The following is a 19,782-nucleotide window of genomic DNA, read 5'->3' as shown; positions in this document are numbered from 1 at the left end:
CTTTAATCCAATGAACCTTCAGCTAACACACCACATATGGACCTCCAGGACAAGCATGGGCTGTAGGCTCATACTCGATACCTAAGTGCAAAATTTGCTGGTTAGGAACATTAACTAAGGTCCTTGTTAATAAAGCTGAATGTCCCACAAAACACTCATAACATTATTGGAAACCATCCACCTGCAGAAGAAAAGAGGCACCCTCAGCCATGGTGACATGACTGAATTTAATATTGCAACCAAAAAAACTTAATGAAACAAAATGACAAAGGTTCAAAATCACACCAACTCATAAAGACCTCATTGCGGGCCAGCACAAAAGCACCAGTGATAAACCTGTGGTGTGCCTAAGGTGCCTTATGTTAACATTTTCAGGTGCTACGTCTTGGTGCTGACCCCTCGCTGCAAGTGGCATCTGAGACAGCCTGCTCACACTGCTGTCCTGTTGGCCTCGATGACCTTGGCGGTCGTCCTCTGGCCTGTGGAACCTGTGCTGGCCCCGCCTGGGAAGGACCTGCCTGTTCCACAGCTGGTATCTCCCCAGTCGTCGCAGCGTCACCAGGTGCAACGGTCACTGGCAGAGGGGCAGAAGAGCTGCCACCCTCATCCGGAGCACCCTGAGAGGAGCCCACAGTGACGACAGGCAGCTGCTGCGCCGACGTGAGGTTGCTTCGAACCTCCCTGCTCACCTTGGACGGATGGGCACTGAGCTGGGAAACTTGGTGCCCGGACTATCTCCCACACTGGCATTGACCTGCTGAGGTCAATGTCGATGTGAGGGCTTGCTGGTCCGAGCACATCCCCAGGAAGCCCTGATGGATCTCCTGGAGGAGCCTCTCCACGAGAGTCGCCACTCTTTCCGTGGAGGATGCAGAGCACTCGGACATGAGGCTCATTGCTTCGGTGATAGTCCGTGTAGATCCCTCCACCATGGACACCAAGCCAAGCACAGCCTCATATATCTCCCCCAGATGCTCCCAGGCACCGACTGAGCATGCTGGCACCATGGGCACTCTCTGTCTCTGCCGGCTTCTCCAGCGACTGTGAAGTGCCCTCACCGCTGTGCCCCAGGACACTAGCCGATATTCTAATTCTCACCGAGGTGCTATTATCTGTGCTGGTGCCTGCCTGGCAGAGATGGTGTGACGCTGGTGAGTCTGTGACTTCAGGGCCCTCAGGTGTGAGAGGGGGCTTCTGCTGCTCCTCCTCCTGGCCCTGCTCTACTGATGCTGAAAGGAAGAACAAGAACATTGGATCAGTTAATGTGGAGACAATGTCTACCTGCTGGGTTAAGTGACCAATGCCAACATGGTGCTCACCCTTCCTGAGCGCAACAAATCGTTGAAGCACTTGCGACACTGGATCCAGGTGCGCCGCACCACATCGCGGGAGCTCGCCACCTCCACCACCTCCTCCCAGGCACGTTTGGTCATGTGGGGGGGACCTCCTCCTCCCGTCCTGGCGTACCAGGACCTCCCGCCGTGCTGCCACCTCCTCGAGGAGGGCAGCAAGGCAATCATTGGAAAAACGAGGGGCACAGTGACCCCCCTGCCCTACCCTCCTTCCTGGCCTGTTCAGCAGCAGCACTCTGGGGAGCCCTTCCACTGGCCGTGATTCACAGCCTTTGAAAGGCTGCAGCAGCTTTTTAAAACAGGCCGCCGGGCTGCCTTTGGACCCATTGGTCATTGCAGACACACCGCCGCCTGCCCACTCCCACTGTCCACGGGAGCTGCGATTCACACTGGGCGGGCCTTAATTGGCCCACCCGCATAAAATGGCGGCGCGGACCCAATCACGGGCGGCGATCAGGTCTGTGCCCACCCGCGCCCACTCCACACCAGTGCCAGTGCAGCCAGAAAATTCTGCCCATTCAATAACAACAATTTGCATTTATAAAGTGCCTTTAAGGTAATAAAACATTCAAAGACACTCCACAGAAGCATTATAAAACAAAATTTGACGCTGAACCATGTAAGAAGATATTAGCACAGGTGACCCAAAGTTTGGTAAAAGAGGTAGGGTTTAATGAACAAGAAGAAAGCGAGGTTAGAGAGATGAAGCCTAAACAGCTGAAGGCATAGAGCAAATAAAATCAGGGATGTTCAAGAGGTCGGAATTAGAGGAGCACAGATATCTCAGAGGCTTCTGAGGCCGATGGAGGTTACAGAGATAGGGAGAGGCGAGGCCATGGAGGGATTTGAAAACAAGGATGACAATTTTAAAATCAAGGTATTGTTTAGGTGAGCCAATAGCAAGCACAGAGGTGATAAGGTGCAAGTTAGGACACAGACAGACGGCAGAATGTAGAGGACGGCCAGGAGTTGACATATTCAAGTCTAGAGGTAACAAAGGCATGAATGTAGGTCTCATCATCAAACAGCTGAGGCAGGGACGAAGATATAGGCTGTGAATATAAGTGTGGCTGAAAGCTTATCTCTAGGTCAAGCAGCAAGGTTGTGAACAGCCTGGTTCTGCCTGAGACAGAGAGGGATGGTGTAGGTGGCTCAGGAACGGAGTTTGTGATGGGGAGATGGGGACTGAAGACAATGACTTTAGTCTTCCCAATATTTAATTGAAGGAAACACTCACACACTTCTATACCCACCACACCCTCACCATTCCCTAGTGTTTATTTTCCCCTGCCCCAGTGTTTATTCCCCTCTACTCTGGCATTTATTTGCCCTCCCCTGATGTTTAGCCCCCCTCCCCAGGTGTTTATTCTTCTCTCCTGGTGCTTATTCCCCCTCCCTTCTATGTTTGTTCCTCCCTCCCCAGGTGTTTATTCCCCACCCCAACTGTTTATTCCCCTCTCCCTGGTCTTTATTCCCCCTCCCCAGTGTTTGTTCCACCCCCCCATGGTGTTTATACCCCACCCTCCACCCCCACCCCCACCCTGGTGCTTGGATACTCTTTCCTCAGATGGGGAACAGGACCCCATTAAATTTACGCTGCGTGAATTTATTTAGTTTCTAATTGTGTTTTTGAACTTTTCTGTTGTTTTTTGCAGATCTCACAGTCCTATCCAGCGACGGTCCAGCAGAAACTCCAGAACCTCCATCTCCTCAACAAGTTCCTTAACCTCTGTTGGTAAAATATTGTTCTGCACAGAGATCACTGACTGACTTCACATCATACTCACTGTCTTCAGTTATTAATGTTGCAATTTATTTTTCTATGTTAATTTATCAAACTGATACAGCGGGGTTTTCTGACACTGTTTCTGTTTCTCTCAGTTTTCTCTCACCCTCTGTCTCTATCCTATTTCTCCTCTCTGTCTGTGCCTCTAACTTTTTCCTTATCTCTCTGTCTATCTCTATCTCTCTGTTTCTTTTTCCATTTCGAGAGGACATGCACTTTTGGAGCTGGTTCTGAGGAATGAGTTGGCCCAAGTGGATCAAATATCAGTGGGAGAACCTGAGGGGGACAATGGCCATTGTATCATAAGGTTTAGGTTAATCATGAAAGGACAGAGAACAATCCAGAGCAGGGATAGTTAATTGGGGGAAAGCCAACTTCGATGGGATGAGAATGCATCTGAGTTGAGTGAGTTGGAATCAAATGTTGGCAGAAAAGACAGTGGCTGAACAATATGGTGAGATATGGTGAGACAGTATAAAATAAAGGGAGAGCCTCTAAAGGAGGTTCAGGAACAGAGGGACCTTGCTATATACATACATAGGGCATTGAAGATAGTAGGGCACGTTGAGAGAGCAGTTAAAGCATATAGTTTCTTAGGCTTTATTAATAAAGGTATTGAGTACAAGAGTAAGGAGGTGATGTTGAACTTGTGTAAGACACTAGTTAGGCCTCACCTGGAAAACTGTGTCCAGTTCTGGGCGCCATACTTGAGGAAGGATGTGAAGGCATTGGAGAGAGTACAGAGGAGATTCACAAGAATGATTCCAGAAATGAAGAACTGTAGCTATGAAGATAGATTGGAGAGGTTGGGACTATTTTCCTTAGAGAAAAAAAGGCAAAGAGGAGACTTGATAGAGGTACTCAAGGTCCTGAGGGGTATGGACAGGGTAAATAGTGAGAAATTGTTCCCACTCAAGAGAATGTCAAGAACTAGAGGGCACGGATTCAAAATAATTGACAAAAGGAGTAAATGTGATGTGAGGAAACAAATTTTCACCCAGAGGGTGGTTGGTGTCTGGAACAAACTTCCTGAAAGGATGGTGGAGGCAGGTTTGATTGAGGTATTCAAAAGTGAATTGGATTGCTACCTGAAAAGAGAGAATGTGCAAGGTTACGGGGGTAAGGCAGGGGAGTGGGACTAGGTGGAATGCTCTTTCAGAGAGCCAGTGCAGACTTGATGGGCCAAATGGCCTCCTTCTGCACTGTGAAGATACTGCAGTACTGTAATTTACCCTTATCTGCCTCTCTGAGTTTCCTTTACTTTCCATCTCGTCTCTCTGACAGTCTAATTCTCTGTATCCCTCTCTGCCCTCCTGTTGCTCTGTGTCTCAATTTCACTCTCCCTCTGATGGAAAATGAGACATAGACAATCTCTTTTTCCTTTTCATGCCTTAACTCATAAATTATATAAATCAGGAGGACAATAATATTAATCACAGTAATTCCTTCAATGATCCTTTAAACAGAGACAGGCAAATAATAATAGGCAGGATTTTATCGGGCCGGTGGGGGGATCTCAGCTACTAGGCTGGATGTCAGTTCTGTGAGGGAGGCCCAAAGGAATCAAATGCCCTCTGGGCACTTAATTGGCTGCCATCGGGCAGAGCACCAATGACATGACAATTGGGAAGACTGAAACCATTGTCTTCAGTCCCTGCCACAAACTCTGTTCCACCCCCTTGCAACTGTCTGAGGCTGATGTTAATAGGATCTAAGCTAGTTGGTAAAGCTGAAACCAAGACACAGAGCTACTTTTTATTGAGAGAGTTTATTGTCTTGTTGAGTCTCACAGCTCCCCTCCCTCACAACCCAGTGTCCCAGCTATCCCCTATTTGTATATTCTTTTAATTACCAGTAAAATAAGGAATGAAACCAGACGGACCACTGGGCATCAACTTAGGCACTGGAAACAACAGCAGCAAATCAAGCCCGGTTGACCATGCAAGGTCTTCCCTACTAACATCTGGGGGCTTGTGCCAAAATTGGGAGAGCTGTCAACAGCCTGACATAGTCATACAGAATCATACCTTACAGATCATGTCCCAGATATCACCAACACTATCCCAGGTTATGTCCTGTCCCACCAGCAGGACAGACCCAGCAGAGGTGGTGGCACAGTGATATACAGTCGGGAGGGAGTTGCCCTGGAAGTCCTCAACATCGACTCCGGACCCCATGAAGTCTCATGGCAACAGGTCAAACATGAGCAAGGAAACCTCCTGATGATTACCATGTACCGCCCACTCAGCTGATGAATCAGTGCTCCTCCATGTTGAACATCACTTGGAGGAAGCACTGAGGGTGGCAAGGGTGCAGAATGTACTCTGGGGAGGGCACTTCAATGCCCATCACCAAGAGTGGCTTGGTAGCACCACCACAGACCAAGCTGGCCGAATCCTAAAAGACATAGCTGCTAGACTGGCTCAGCGGCAGGTGGTGGGGGAACCAAGAAGAGGGAACCTGCCCGACACAGATACATCTGTCCATGACAGTATCAGTAGGAGTGACCACTGCACAGTCGTTGTGGAGATGAAGACCCATCTTCACATTAAGAATACCCTCCATCGTGTTGTGTGGCACTACCACCGTGCTAAATGATCTAGCAGCTCAAGGCTGGGCAACCATGAGGCACTGTGGACCATCAGCAGCAGCAGAACTGTACTCACCCACAATCTGTAACCTCATGGCCTATAACACCCCCCACTCTACCATTACCATCAAGCCAGGGGATCAATCCTGGTTCAATGAAGAGTGCAGGAGAGCAGCACCAGACATACCTAAAAATGAGGAGTCAACCTGTGAAGCTAAAACATAAGACTACTTGCATGCCAAACAGCATAAGCAGCAAGTGATAGACAGAGATAAGCGATTCCACAACCAACGGATCAGATCTAATCTCTGCAGTACTGCCACATCCAGTCGTGAATAGTGGTGGACAATTAAACAACACAGTGGAGGAGGGGGCTCCACAAATATCCCCATCCTCAATGATGGAGGAGCCTAGCACAACAATGCAAAAGATAAGGCTGCAGCATTCGCAACAACCTTCAGCCGGAAGTGCCGAGTGAATGATCCATCTGGGCCTCCTCTGGAGATCCCCACCATCACAGATGCCAGTCTTTAGCCAATTCGATTCACTCCACATGACATCAAGAAACAGCTGAAGGCATGACTGGATACTGCAAAGGCTATGGGCCCTGACAATATTCCAGCAATAGTACTGAAGACTTGTGCTCAGAACTTGTTGCGCCCCTAGCCAAGCTGTTCCAGTACAGCTACAACACTGGCATCTACCCAGCTATGTGGAAAATTGCCCAGGTACACCCTGTACACAAAAAGCAGGACAAATCCAACCCGGCCAATTGCCGCCCCATCAGTCTATTCTTGATCATCAGTAAAGTGATGTAAGGGATCATCAACAGTGCTATCAAGCAGCACTTGCATAACAATAGCCAGCTCATGGATCTTCAGTTTGGGTTCCACCAGGGTCACTCAGCTTTGACCTCATTACAGCCTTGGTTCAAACATGGACCAAAGAGCTGAACTCTAGAGGTGGGGTGAGAGTGACTGCCCTTGACACCATGGCAGCATTTGACTGAGTGTGGCATCAAGGAGCCCTAGCAAAACTGGAGTCAATGGGAATCACGGGGAAAGCTCTTCGCTGGTTGGAGTCATATCTAGCAGGTTGTGGTTGTTGGAGGTCAATCATCTCTGTTCCAGGACATCACTGCAGGAGTTCCTCAGGATAGTGTCTTAGGTCCAACCATCTTCAGCACTTCATCAATGACCCTCCTTCCATCATAAGGTCAGAAGTGGAAATGTTCGCTGATGATTGCACAATATTCAGCACCATCACGATTCCTCAGATACTGAAGCAGTCCATGTCCAAATGTAGCGAGACCTGGACAATATCTAGGCTTGGGCTGACAAGTGGCAAGTAACATTCACACCACACAAGTGCCAGGCAATGACCATCTCCAAGAAGAGAGAATCTAACCATCGCCCCTTGACATTCAATGACATTACCATCGCTGAGTCCCCCACTATCAAACCCTGGGGGTTAGCATTGACTAGAAAATGAACTAGACTAGCGAGATAAATACTGTGGCTACAAGAGCAGGCCAGAGGCTGGGAATCCTGTAGCGAGTAACTCATCTCCTGAGTCCCCAAAGCCTGTCTGCCATCTATAAGGCATAAGTCAGGAGTGTGATGGAATACTCTCCACTTGCCTGGATGAGTGCAACTCTAACAACACTCAAGAAGCCTGACACCATCAAAGACAAAGCAACACGCTTGATTTGCACCCCTTCCACAAACATTCATTCCCTCCACCGCCAGTGAACAGTGGCAGCAGTTTATACCATCTACAAGATGCACTGCAGAACTCACCAAAGTTCCTCAGGCTGCACCTTCTAAACCCACGACCGCTACCATCTAGGACAAAGGTAGCAGACATATGGGAACACCACCACCTGCAAGTTTCCCTCCAAGCCACTCAGCATCCTGACTTGGAAATATATTGCCATTCCTTCACTGTCGCTGGGTCAAAATCCTGGAACTCCCTAACAGCACTGTGGGTGCACTTACACCACAAGGACTGCAGCAGTTCAAGAAGGCAATTTACCAACATCTTCTCAAGGGCAATTAGGGATGGGCAATAAATGCTGGCTAGCCAGCGATGCCCACATCCCGTAAATGAATGAAGAAAATAAACTAGTTAACAAATAAACTAATAAACAAATTAACAGCCCCTTAAAGAAGCAGTGTACAAAAAGACAAAACTTTAAAGGAAACTTCCTAAATTAAATTAAAATGTGTTCCTGGGGCTGATGTTGCATTCCAGCCTCTGCAGAGCCCACCAGTTGCAGAAGGCCATAAGCATGCCGGCAGACGTCTCATGCTCCCTCTCCAGGGACACCTGGGTGTGAACGTAGTCACTGAATAGGGGCAGAGTGTCGAGCCTAACAACCCCCTAAAAACAGCACCTCCAACAGTGCACCACTCTTGGTACTACACTGGAGAGTCAGCATTGATTTTAGTGCTCAGATCCTGGAGGGGCACTTGAACCATAACCTCCTGAGTTAGAGGCAAGGATGCTATCAACTGAGCCAAAGCTGATACCTAATTTAAATTCCCTGATGCCATGCTAGGATTTGAACTCATGTATGTACAACATTGGTCTAGAACTCTGGACTACTAACTAGTTCAGGAACATTACCATCAAGCTACTAAAGTCCCTAGTTCTAGATACCCTTAATATTTAATGGTAATGTTGCTGCTTGGTTTTGAACCAGGAACTTTCCGCCGATAAGACGTACATCTCATAGAAACACTGCTTTCCCCTATTTATGCTCATTTAACAAAACCATGAATCAATAAAATGACAAATTAATGGGGGTGAAAGCCTCTTAGGGGGCACTGTAATAAAAATAAAACTTACAAAAGGAAACTTATCTATTCAAACCAAAATATCATTCCTGGGGCTGAAGATGCACTCCAGCCCCCGCAGTACCCACCGGTCATGGAAGGCATCCCCTTTTTATGTGTGCTCAAAGACAATTAAATATAAATATACATTGTTGTTGATTGAGGTTGAATTGTTGATTGATGTTTCTTGCTGTTAGATGGTGATGGCCATGTCTATGATCTGGTCAATGATGAGTTACCGGATGTGCAGCTTTCAGACGAAGATAAGAAGAAAAACGCCGAACTATTGGAGGAAGCGAAGAAGATCAGTGAGAGGTTTCTCACACGTCGATGCCGCCGTTCTAAAACCAGCCCTAACGATTCTCCACCAGGTAAACCGAGCTCTTCATGGCTGCTGGAAAACACTTCTGCTATCTTGTCAGTTGGTCACAGAGTAAATCTCCCTCTACACTGTCACATTGGACACTCCCAGGACAGGTGCAGTATGGGTTAGAATCAAAGTAAAGCTCCCCTTAGACCGCCCCCATCAAACAGTCCCAGGGCAGGTCCTGCATGGGGTTAGATACAGAGGGAAATTCCCTCTACACTGTCCCATCAAACACCCCCAGGCCACACATTAGGGATTAAGTAGTCAAATATAAAATTGTGAAGGTTGTGAACTAAAGAATGTTACTGAGACGTGGATAAGGATTTTGAAATTCATTTCTGGAGACCCAGGGAGTCAGTGATGTCTGTCGGGAGTTTTGTGCAGATACAGCCACTCCAGAGGACCACTGAATGAGTTCCATCTGTGGAGGTTGGCAGCATGGAGACCGGCTTTGAGAGCACACAAAGCGAGTCACATGGAAAAGCAAAAGTGTGAGCCTTGTCTCAGTGGGTACAACTCTCACCCTCAGAAGCTTGTGGGTTCAAGTCTTACTGCAGAGCCTGCAGCACAAGATTCCAGGCTGACACTGCGAGTGCGGTACTATGGGAGTGGATGAAATATTAAACCAAGGTCCTGGCTGTCATTTCAGGAGGTAAAAGATCCCACCACACCATTTCAATAAGAGCTGAGGAGTTCTCCCTTGTGTCCGAGCCAAGATTTAACCCTCAACCAACGCCTAAAGCAGATTAAATACAAACAGAAAATGATGGAAATGCTCAGCAGGTCAGGCAGCATTTGTGAAAGATAAAACAGAGTTAACATTTAAGGTCAATGACCTTTCTGTCAGAACCTAAAACAGATTATCTGGTCATATATTGCATTGAAGTTTGTGGGATCTTACTTTGCACAAATTGGCCACTGCATTTCCTACTCCTGCAACAGTGACTGCAATTCAGAAGCACTTTTAAAAATTCGTTCATGGGATATGGGCATCGCTGGCTAGGCCAGTATTTATTGCCCATCCCTAATTGCCCTTGAGAAGGTGACGGTGAGCTGCCATCTTGAATGGCTGCAGTCGTGTGGTGTAGGTACACCTAGGGTGCTGTTAGGGAGAGAGTTCCAGGATTTTGACCCAGCGACACTGAAGGAACGGCGATATATTTCCATGGGCAGAATTTTACGTCCCGGGCATTGTGATTGGGTGTAAAATAGCGCGCGATGACGTCAGGTGAGTGTTGGGCAACATCGCGCACTCTAGCACGATATTCTGGTCAGCGGGCGCATGTGCACGAGAGTCAGCAGCGCACCCGCTGACAATTAAGAAGCCTGTTAAGGCCATTAAAGCATTAATTAAGACAGATTTTTTGCTGCCTGTCCAACCTTATGGTTGGCAAACGGGCAAATCGGCCAGGCAGCCTTTGCATTTTTGAAGAAACCTCATCCAGGGGCGGGATGAAGTTTCCGACATTAAATTAAAAAATAAAAATGTGAGTCCTAGGTGCGGGCATTTTTTTCAGATTTTCCACACCTTTACTTGTGACTTAAAATCCTTCAGCTCCCTGAGGCAGCTCTCTGCCTTCAGGGAGCTTTCGCTGTGCGCTCCCCGGCGCCTGCGCAGACTTCAGCGCTCGCCCTCCTCCTGACCCTACCCTGGAAGCGCTGAGCCTTTTCAGCGCACATTTCACACAGACTGGCCGTTAATTGGCCAGCCAGCGTGAAATCGTGGTCAGGGGCCGAACACGGGCGGTGGACTGTTTCCTGGCCGCTCTCGGGGCTGCCTGCTGCACCCGTCCTGCCCCATATATTTGGCTGTAAAGTGCTTTGGGACATTCTGAGATTGTGTAAGATGCTATAGAAATGTAAGGTTAGGATTTTACTGCTCCTTCTGCCCGGCGGGATATTATGGTCCCACCGAACTGAATGGAGATTTAAATGGCTTGCTGCATCCGCCGGGGTTGGGTGGGGTTGGGGGAGTGGGGGGTGGGGTCAGGGGGGTGGGTGGAGTCATGCCTTGGCTGGGCTGTGAAATCCTGGCTGTATCAGAATCCCAGCAGCATTGAATGGGGAGTGAACATTTAAACATTAGCCTAAATTTGAGAAATATGTCAAAAATTAACTTGCAGTGTTCTCTCCGACTTCACTCCAGTGTTGTAAACCAAAGAACAGGAGGAACCCCTCAAACCTGTTCCGCCACTCAATCAGATTGTGGCTGATCTGTATCTCCATACCAAATTGAGAGGTTTTACTTGGCCTCAATGAAATACAGTTTGATAGTAGAAAGGAGTTAATCACAAACACAGTGATATTTGCAGTTCCCGCTAACTAGTTACAGATGCTCCCTTTGTCTAACCACCGCGGTTAGTAAATACCTGTTTCTGATTTCTGCAGCCTATCCTTGTCTGGTGAATTCTTAGCCTTGCCCATGGCATTTCTGCATGATGTTTTTCCTTTTATTATTGCAGCACTCACTCCAACACGGACTCCGATAGCTTCCCCAAGCGCCTCCAGAAGTAACTCTGTGACCGTACAGCCGCAGATTGGTAGGTGTGCAGCATCACTGCGTGCGTTATCGGGGGAGTGAGTCTTGTTTAGAACAGCACTCTGTATACTGAAAGGTTTCCAGACATCTCATTCAAAACAGTGCTTCTGACATGTCTTCCTTCCACTGTGGTTGACAGGGCCCTCAACCATGTCCGACCCATCTCCCGCGCATCTGCCCTCACACCTTCCTCTTCCTCCCAGAACCATGATAGGGACCCCCTTGCCCTCACTTTTCACCCCATCAGCTTCCGCATTCAAAGGATCATCCTCCGCCATTTCCGCCAACTCCATCATGATGCCACCACCAAACACTTCCCTTCACCTCCCCCCCCCGGAGGCATTCCGTAGGGACCGTTCCCTCCGGAACACCCTGTTCCACTCCTCCATCACCCGCTTCACTTGCACTTCCCTCAATTTAGTCTACTGCATTCGCTACTCCTAATGCGGTTTCCTCTACATTGGAGAGACCAAATGCAGACTGGGTGACCGCTTTGCAGAACACCTTCGGTCTGTCCGCAAGCATGACACAGACCTCCCTGTCGCTTGCCATTTCAACACACCACCCTGCTCTCATGCCCACATGTCTGTCCTTGGCCTGCTGCAATGTTCCAGTGAAGCTCAACGCAAACTGGAGGAACAGCACCTCATCTTCCGACTAGGCACTTTACAGCCTTCCGGACTTAACTTGAGTTCAACAACTTCAGATCATGAACTCTCTCCTCCATCCTCACCCCTTTTTTCAAATATTTATTTTTTATTTTTATATATATATTTCCCCCACTTATTTCTATTATTATTTTTCAAATTTATTTGCATTCATTGTTTTATCCCAACCATTTAGACTATTTTGATCTTTTCTCCCACACCGTCCCTTCCCCCCACCCCACCCCCACAAGGGTCACCTGCTCATCCTGCTTTCTACTCTTAATGTCACCATTAGCACCTCCTTTAGCCAGTATCACCACCATCGACACCCCTTCGACCTTTTGTTTATGACATATTTTGCAATCTCTCCTTTGCCTCCACCTATCACTGGCCTTATATCCAGCTTCACCTGTCCCACCCCCCCCTTAAACAGTATATATTTCACCCACATTTCTACTTTTCTTTAGTTCTGAAGAAGAGTCATACAAGCTCGAAAAGTTAACTCTGTCTTTCTCTCCACAGATGCTGCCAGACCTGCTGAGTTTTTCCAGCAATTTCTGTTTTTGATCCCATTCCTGTTTATATTTTCCTACCTCCTTCATAGAATCATAGAATGTTACAGCAGAGAAAGAGACCATTCGGTCCATCAAGTCCATGCAAGCCAACAAGGAGCCATCCCACTTTCCAGCTGTGGGTTCACAGCCTCCACTTCAATGAGTCATTCTCCACTATGGGGCGTCTCCATTCATGAGTCCAGATAGCGAGTGTATGTAGGCCATCCCTCCATAGGGGGCACCATCAATGGCAAACCCAATCTGTCCTCACCAAAACAACCACACGCATCCTTCCAGCAGCATCCATTGTATGGTCCTTGACAACAGATCCAGACTGATCTCCATAGCCCTGGAGTACTGAGATCCATTGAAGTAACCCATCACATCCCTGCTTGGATCAGCTCATTTTACACAGTCTGCCTATCAGTGTAAGCCAGGGAACTGCGTCAGGCAGTGCATGTACCCTATGAATATTGGACTAATCATTCTGATGGAATTTTCAATATTGAATGGATATTTCTTGTGTATGAGAGGAGGTAGAAACACAGAAATTTTATTGCACTTAAATATTCAATCCCTCCGCCATCAGCGCACAGTGGCAGCAGTGTGTACCATCTGCAGAATGCACTGCAGACTCATTTGACTGCACCCTTTTTAATATTTGTTGATGGGATGTGCACATCGCTGACTAGGTCAGCATTTATTGCCCATCACTAATTGCCTTTGACAAGATGTTGGTGAGCTTCCAAACTTGTGACCTCCACCACCAAGAAGAAAAGGCCAGCAAACACATGGAAACACCACTACCTGCAAGTTCCCCTCCAAGTTACACACCATCCTGACTTGGAACTATACAGTCATCCCTTCACTGTTGCTGGGTAAAAACCTTATAACTCCCTCCAGTGTGGGTGTGCCTACATCAGATAGTCTGCAGTGGTTCAAGAAGGGGGCTCACCACCACCTTCTCAAGAGTAATAGGGGATGGGCAATGAATGCCTTGCCAGCTACACCCACATCCTAAGAATGGATAAACAAAAGAAAAAGATGCGTTTGCGCGGTTTCACCTGGTTCATGAAGAAGGAGATGTAGTTGTGCACATTATCTAGGCTGATATTCCAGTGCAGTATGCTCTGTTAGGAAATGACTTTTTTTGGATGAGAGATTAAACCATGGTCTGTCTTCCCTCCAAAGTGAACTTAAAAGACCCCATGACGCTATTTTTAAGAAGAGCAGGGGAGTTCTGCCTGAGGCCATTATATACCCCTCAATCAATATTATAAAAACAGATGATCGGGTCATTATCACACTGCTGTTTGTGGGAGCTTAGTGGGTGTAAGTTGGCTGCCATGTTTCCCTCATTACAACAATAACTCCACTTCAAAAGTACTTAATTGTCTGTGAAAAATTTGGGGATGTCTTAAGGTTGTGAATGACGCTATAGAAATGCAAGTCCTTCAGTCTTTCTTTTTTAAATGCCTTCCAGAGGGAGAGAGGCTTTGGCCTGCATGTAAAGTGTAACGAGAGATCTGATGTGAACAACACCCGCTAATGTAAACACTGTAATGATTCTGCCATTAGGTTCAGATCCGCCCACTGTAAACTGTGTAGGAATAACAGTCGTGCCTTCCACTCAAGCGGGGGAGAAACCTCCTCCATCACCCAACAGGGACAAAGAAATGAAGGTAAAAGATCCACGCTTGGAATAGTACAGATCTCCAGGGAGCTGCTGAAGGGGTGGGGGGAGATGCAGTGCTGAATTCTTGTCTTGCTAATTAATAGCTCACAAAGTTTCTACCAGTTCATGAGCTGTTTTGATTGGAATTAATTGGAACATAAATCTAACATCAGACTCCACCTTTGACCTGGATATGAGTAGAGAATAATAACTTTGATGGATAAACATCAATCGGATATGGGCTTCTGCAGCATACACAGTGATTTTCATCATCTTCAGACAAGAAGAAAGAATCGGGGTGATGTCAGTGGGCTAGTAATCCAAAGGCCCAGGCTATTGCCTTCAGGACACAGTTTCAAATCCCACCACAGCAGCTGATGGAATTTAAATTCAATTAATTGTAATGGCAGCCATGAAACTACTCGATTGTTGGAACACTAATGCTATTTAGGAAAGGAAATCTGCCATCATTACCTGCTGTACAGGTGACTCCAAACCCACAGCAATGTGGCTGACTCTTAACTAACTGCCCTCTGAAATGGTCTTGCAAGCCAGATTCAGTTCAAAGGCATTTAGAGATGGGCAAGAAATACCAGCCTTGCCAATGATGTCCATATCCCCTGAGAAAGAATTAAAACAACTACTGAAGTGTGACTATTCTAATTGGCAAAGCCCAGTGGGGTCAGTACCCATGAGAAATTTGCTCTTGCAATCCCTCTGTATTTAGTATAACCCCGTACTAAATTGATCTATGTAAATTGGGGGAGTTGATTAAGCCTTTAACATTCCTGTTACTTTACATCCTTTGGACATTTTAACATTTCCGATTGCTCTCCCCTGAGGATAAACAGTCCAAAGGCAGTCTGAAACTTTTGGTATTTGAAATTAAAAATATATTTATATTTTGGCCTGATTGATAACTGTGTTCTTCAGCAATCATATAATAACTCCTTTCATTTACCAATTCAGTTAAGTCACATTAAGCCTTTCATTATACCTAATAACTCAGGTTCTGTTGTTAACTTCTTGATAGCTTTTTTTATTTATGAGCTGTTGTGAAAAACATCTGGGTCTGTTAGGCATCGATAGTGGATGAATTGTTTATTTTCACCAATCTTCCCCGTCCACCTGGTCCTGAGTTGGATATGGTTGCTGCACAGTCAGCCCTTGCTCCAGCTCGCACCCACCTCCCCCTCCTGCTCACACTGTGCACCTCCCCCTCCTGTTTGCATCCTGCATTTCCCCCTCCTGCTCACACTGTGCACCTCCCCCTCCTGCTCACACCCTGCATTTCCCCCTCCTGCTCACACTGTGCACCTCCCCCTCCTGCTCACACCCTGCATTTCCCCCTCCTGCTCACACTGTGCACCTCCCCCTCCTGTTTGCACCCTGCATTTCCCCCTCCTGCTCACACTGTGCACCTCCCCCTCCTGCTCACACCCTGCATTTCCCCCTCCTGCTCACACTGTGCACCTCCCCCTCCTGTTTGCACCCTGCATCTCCCCCTCCTGCTCACACCCTGCACCTCCCCCTCCTGTTCGCACCTTGCACCTCCCTCTCCTGCTCACACCCTGCATTTCCCCCTCCTGCTCACACTGTGCACCTCCCCCTCCTGTTCGCACCTTGCACCTCCCCCTCCTGCTCGCACCCACCACCCCTTCCTGCTCACACCCTGCACCTCCTGCTCCTGCTCACACCCATGACCCCCTCCTGCTCACACCTACGATCCCCTCCTGCTCACACTCAACTCCCCTCCTGCTCACACCAACCTCTCCTCATGCTCACACCTACCTCCCTCTCCTGCTCGCACCCACCACCGCCTCTTGCTCACACCCATCTCCCCCTCCTGCTCAAACTCCATTCTCTAGTATCCCATTCTCTCAGTTACCCCATTCATCTTGAATTCGACTTTAAGTTACCCTACTCTCCCCATTACCCCAACCCCACTGCCTCTCTCTTGCTCATACCCTACTCCCCACTACCGCACTCTCCCACTTATCCCATCCTTCTTACCCCACTCCTTGATACCCCACTCCTCCTGGCAGTGCCAGAGGTTCTGCTGCCCTCACTGTCATTGGAACATCTTTATAATTGGTTCCAGTATCAAAACAATCCTGATTTCTGGAATGAATTGATCATGGATGCCAAACACAAAGTCACTAAAACACCAAGATAAAGAGGAGAGAACAACTCAATTTGGGGAAAATCTTTAATGGAATGTCTGTAACATTTTCACCCATTTGCACTTTGCAATTTGATGATGGAGATTGCAATGACATGGATTGAGTTGAGGATGCACTTCAATGAGCGTGTCAGAGGTAACTGAGCCTGGGTTTTGAGGATCAACATCAATGGGGAAACAACGTTGGAGGAGTTACATTGCTCTTCAATCTTTCCCTTACTCCTTCCATATCCTGCACTCACCACAAGGCAACTCTTTGAAAAACAGGCAAGTTTTAATCCTCACAATCATTAATATGTCCAAGCTACCTCTTAACTCTGCTATTGCTGTCAAGACCACGCATTTGGAGGGAATGTTGGCTTCATAAGCTCCAATTTGAGCATCATAGTTGACTCCAGATTCTCATATAACTGACTTTGACACATTTGACATAAGGACGCTGCTCCTAATTTTATTTTTCACACTCTCTGTACAAGTAGGCACTTGCACTCAGAAAAGAAGCAGAGATTTGTTTCTTAAATTCCTGCATTAGTGCTCAGACTGCTTCACCGTTATGCATTGACCCTCCCTGTCGGTCAGCCTTGGTCCACTCTGGCGTGCTGCTAAACTCCTTGTCCATGCTGGATGTAAAGGTCCAACCAGAACAGGATGCTAACAGCTCCCCGGGGGAGACTGGGAATAGCTCTGGCCTATGACCTGTGTAGGAGCAGGAAGAGGGCCAACTGGTTCACTAATGTTCTTCTGGGAAGGAAATCTGCCTTTCTTATTCGATCTGCCGACTCCAATGACTCCAGTACTGTGGGTGTACCTACACCACATGGACTGCAGCGGTTCAAGAAGGCAGCTCACCACCACCTTCTCAAAGGCAGCTAGGGATGGGCAATAAATGCTAGCCCAGCCAGCAAAGCCCACATTCTGTGACAGAATAATAAAAAAAAATATTTTTTTTAAAGTTAGACGCCGAGTTTTATCTGCCCTTTGAAGTGGCCTAACAAGCCGCCCAGTTGTACCAAACCTGAACAGCTTGGAATGAGCTATAAATACCGACCTTGGCAGCAATGCCACATCTGAGAATTATTATTTTTTTTAAATGGCACTGTATTACCAGCAAGCAAATTATCTCAGTTTAATAAACTTAATAACATAACTCATGTAGTCTTTAGAAAAAAAACCCAAAGCATGCTAAGAACAGTCTCTCAACATCACCTGTCTGCTTAGTTATAACTGTGAGGCTAACAGACTCGATTTTGGGGACTTGAGATGGTGAAACCAAATTCACTACATCTGTGGGGTAGACATAGCAATAATGTCTTTGAGATGGATTTGCATGTTGTAACTCCATGATCTATGACCCTACCTGAAAGACGTATTTCTTTATTGGTTTTCCAGCTCTGGTAGTTCAAAGAAGTGACCTTCATATTTTAGCCAACAAACCTTTGAAGTTGGCAGGAAAAGTTGAGAAGGATGTTTTTAAAAAGAACCTAGGGGATCCTGGACTTCACTGATAGAGGCATAGAGTACAAAAGCAAGGAAGTTATGCTAAACCTTTAAAAACAGTAAGCCTCAGCTGGAATATTGTGTCCAATTCTGGGCACTTCACTATCAGAAGAATGTCAAGGCCTTGGAGAGGGTGTAGAGGAGATTTTCCAGAATGGTACCAGGGATGAAGGACTTCTGTTATGTGGAGAGACTGGAGAAGCTGGGGTTGTTCGCCTGAGAGCAGAGGTCAAGGGGAGATTTAAAAGAGGTGTTCAAAGTTATGAAGGATTTTGTTAGAGTAAATAAGGAGAAACTGTTTCCACTGGCAGAAGGGTTGTTCACCAGAGGAGACAGATTTAAGATAATTGCCAAAAAAAACAGTGATGACATGAGGGAAAAAAAAATTATGTAACAAGTTGTTATGATCTAGAATGCACTGCCTGAATGGACAACGGAAGCAAACTCAATAATAAGTTTCAAAAGGGAATTGAAGGAAAAGCATTTGCAGGAATTAATTGGACTGCATTTTAAAAGTGCACCACAGGTTTGATGGGCTGAATGGCTTCCTTTGGTGCTGTATCATTCTATAATAAGGATTTTTCATTTTCTCTATTGAAAATACAAGGTGAAAGGCCATAGCTCATCTGGCAGAATGTCACCACATTTGAAGTATGGCATATGTGGTTAAATCAGGGATTAGTGATTACGTGACACAGAGTTTGGTTTTTAAAATCTTATTGAATGTCAGTGGACAGGAATGGCAGAAGAACTAAGAAATTCAATGTGTTTGAAGTACTGTGAAAGAACGATCTGTAGTACAATCGTGCACAAGCCTTTTATTTCAACATGGTCAGAATGCATTGGAAGAAGTGTTTGAGGAAGAACAGCTACAGCATCAGAGGAGCAGGAGAGGAAGATTTGGAACATTGACCATGACATCAATTATAATAAAGAGAAGGGAAAGTTGCAAAAAAGAGAGATTGGAAGTTGGAGGTGAGAGATGGCTTGCCTATCACGTGGCAAGCTTTGTTCCATGTCTGTTCAGAGGATTTAGAAGAGGCAACCATTTTAAGTTTTGGGCAGACTTGGATCCTTGCAAAGAGTACAGAATCATTGAAGTGTTTAGCATCAAAGAGCTAACTTGACTGAAGGTTCTCAGATTGAAAGTGGTGTGAGAGATCCATTTGAGGCTGGGGCAATGGGGACAGGGCAGGAGTAGTGGGACTAATTGGATAACTCATTCACAGAGTTGGTATAGATAGGCATAGCAGCCCAAAATGACCTCTTTCTGTGTTGTATGATTCTAAAGGAGTTAGTGAGGCCAAAACTATCATTCCAAATGAAGGGTAGAGGCACCAGATGTAAAAAGTAGACTTAGTGCAGAACAAACTGGCATAGAAAACAACAGTAAGAAAATTAATAGGAATCGTTGGCAAAGTGTCCTCTGGCAAAGTGGCTGATAGGATCACAAGGATTGTGGAGGAAAGTTTAAATTAATGATTACAGTAGTGTGTTATGTTATCAATACAATTTCTATTGGTTACAAGCTTAGAATGACTCAGTGTTTATTGGACAGATCCCTCAATTCTTGTGCAAATTGCAAATAATATTAATTAGGTTGTGAGCTGTAGTCTGGGGACCAGTTCTTAACAGCGATAGCATAAACACTGAAGGTTGCTTGGAACATGCTGTATCAGGTCTTTGTACTTTCAATGCACAACCTCGGTGTCACAGTAACCTTGCCTTGTTTTGGTGATATAAGATGTCATTCGCT

General features: G+C 46.6%; 1 protein-coding gene across 1 annotated transcript in view; it reads left to right on the top strand.

The window, feature by feature from the left end:
• Positions 1-19,782, top strand: part of LOC144684929 (inositol 1,4,5-triphosphate receptor associated 1-like) — a 152,706-nt gene that overhangs the window by 68,914 nt on the left and 64,010 nt on the right. The window contains exons 7-10 of the mRNA XM_078549344.1: positions 3,008-3,087; positions 8,763-8,936; positions 11,395-11,472; positions 14,251-14,354. Of these exons, the coding sequence (XP_078405470.1) occupies positions 3,008-3,087; positions 8,763-8,936; positions 11,395-11,472; positions 14,251-14,354 (436 nt within the window). The remainder of the gene's footprint in view (positions 1-3,007; positions 3,088-8,762; positions 8,937-11,394; positions 11,473-14,250; positions 14,355-19,782) is intronic.

Source organism: Cetorhinus maximus, chromosome 9 (assembly GCF_964194155.1).
Source record: "Cetorhinus maximus chromosome 9, sCetMax3.hap1.1, whole genome shotgun sequence".
Taxonomy (NCBI): Eukaryota; Metazoa; Chordata; class Chondrichthyes; order Lamniformes; family Cetorhinidae; genus Cetorhinus; species Cetorhinus maximus.
The sequence above is the reverse complement of the archived record's forward strand: the minus strand, read 5'-3'. Positions and strand labels throughout refer to the sequence as shown.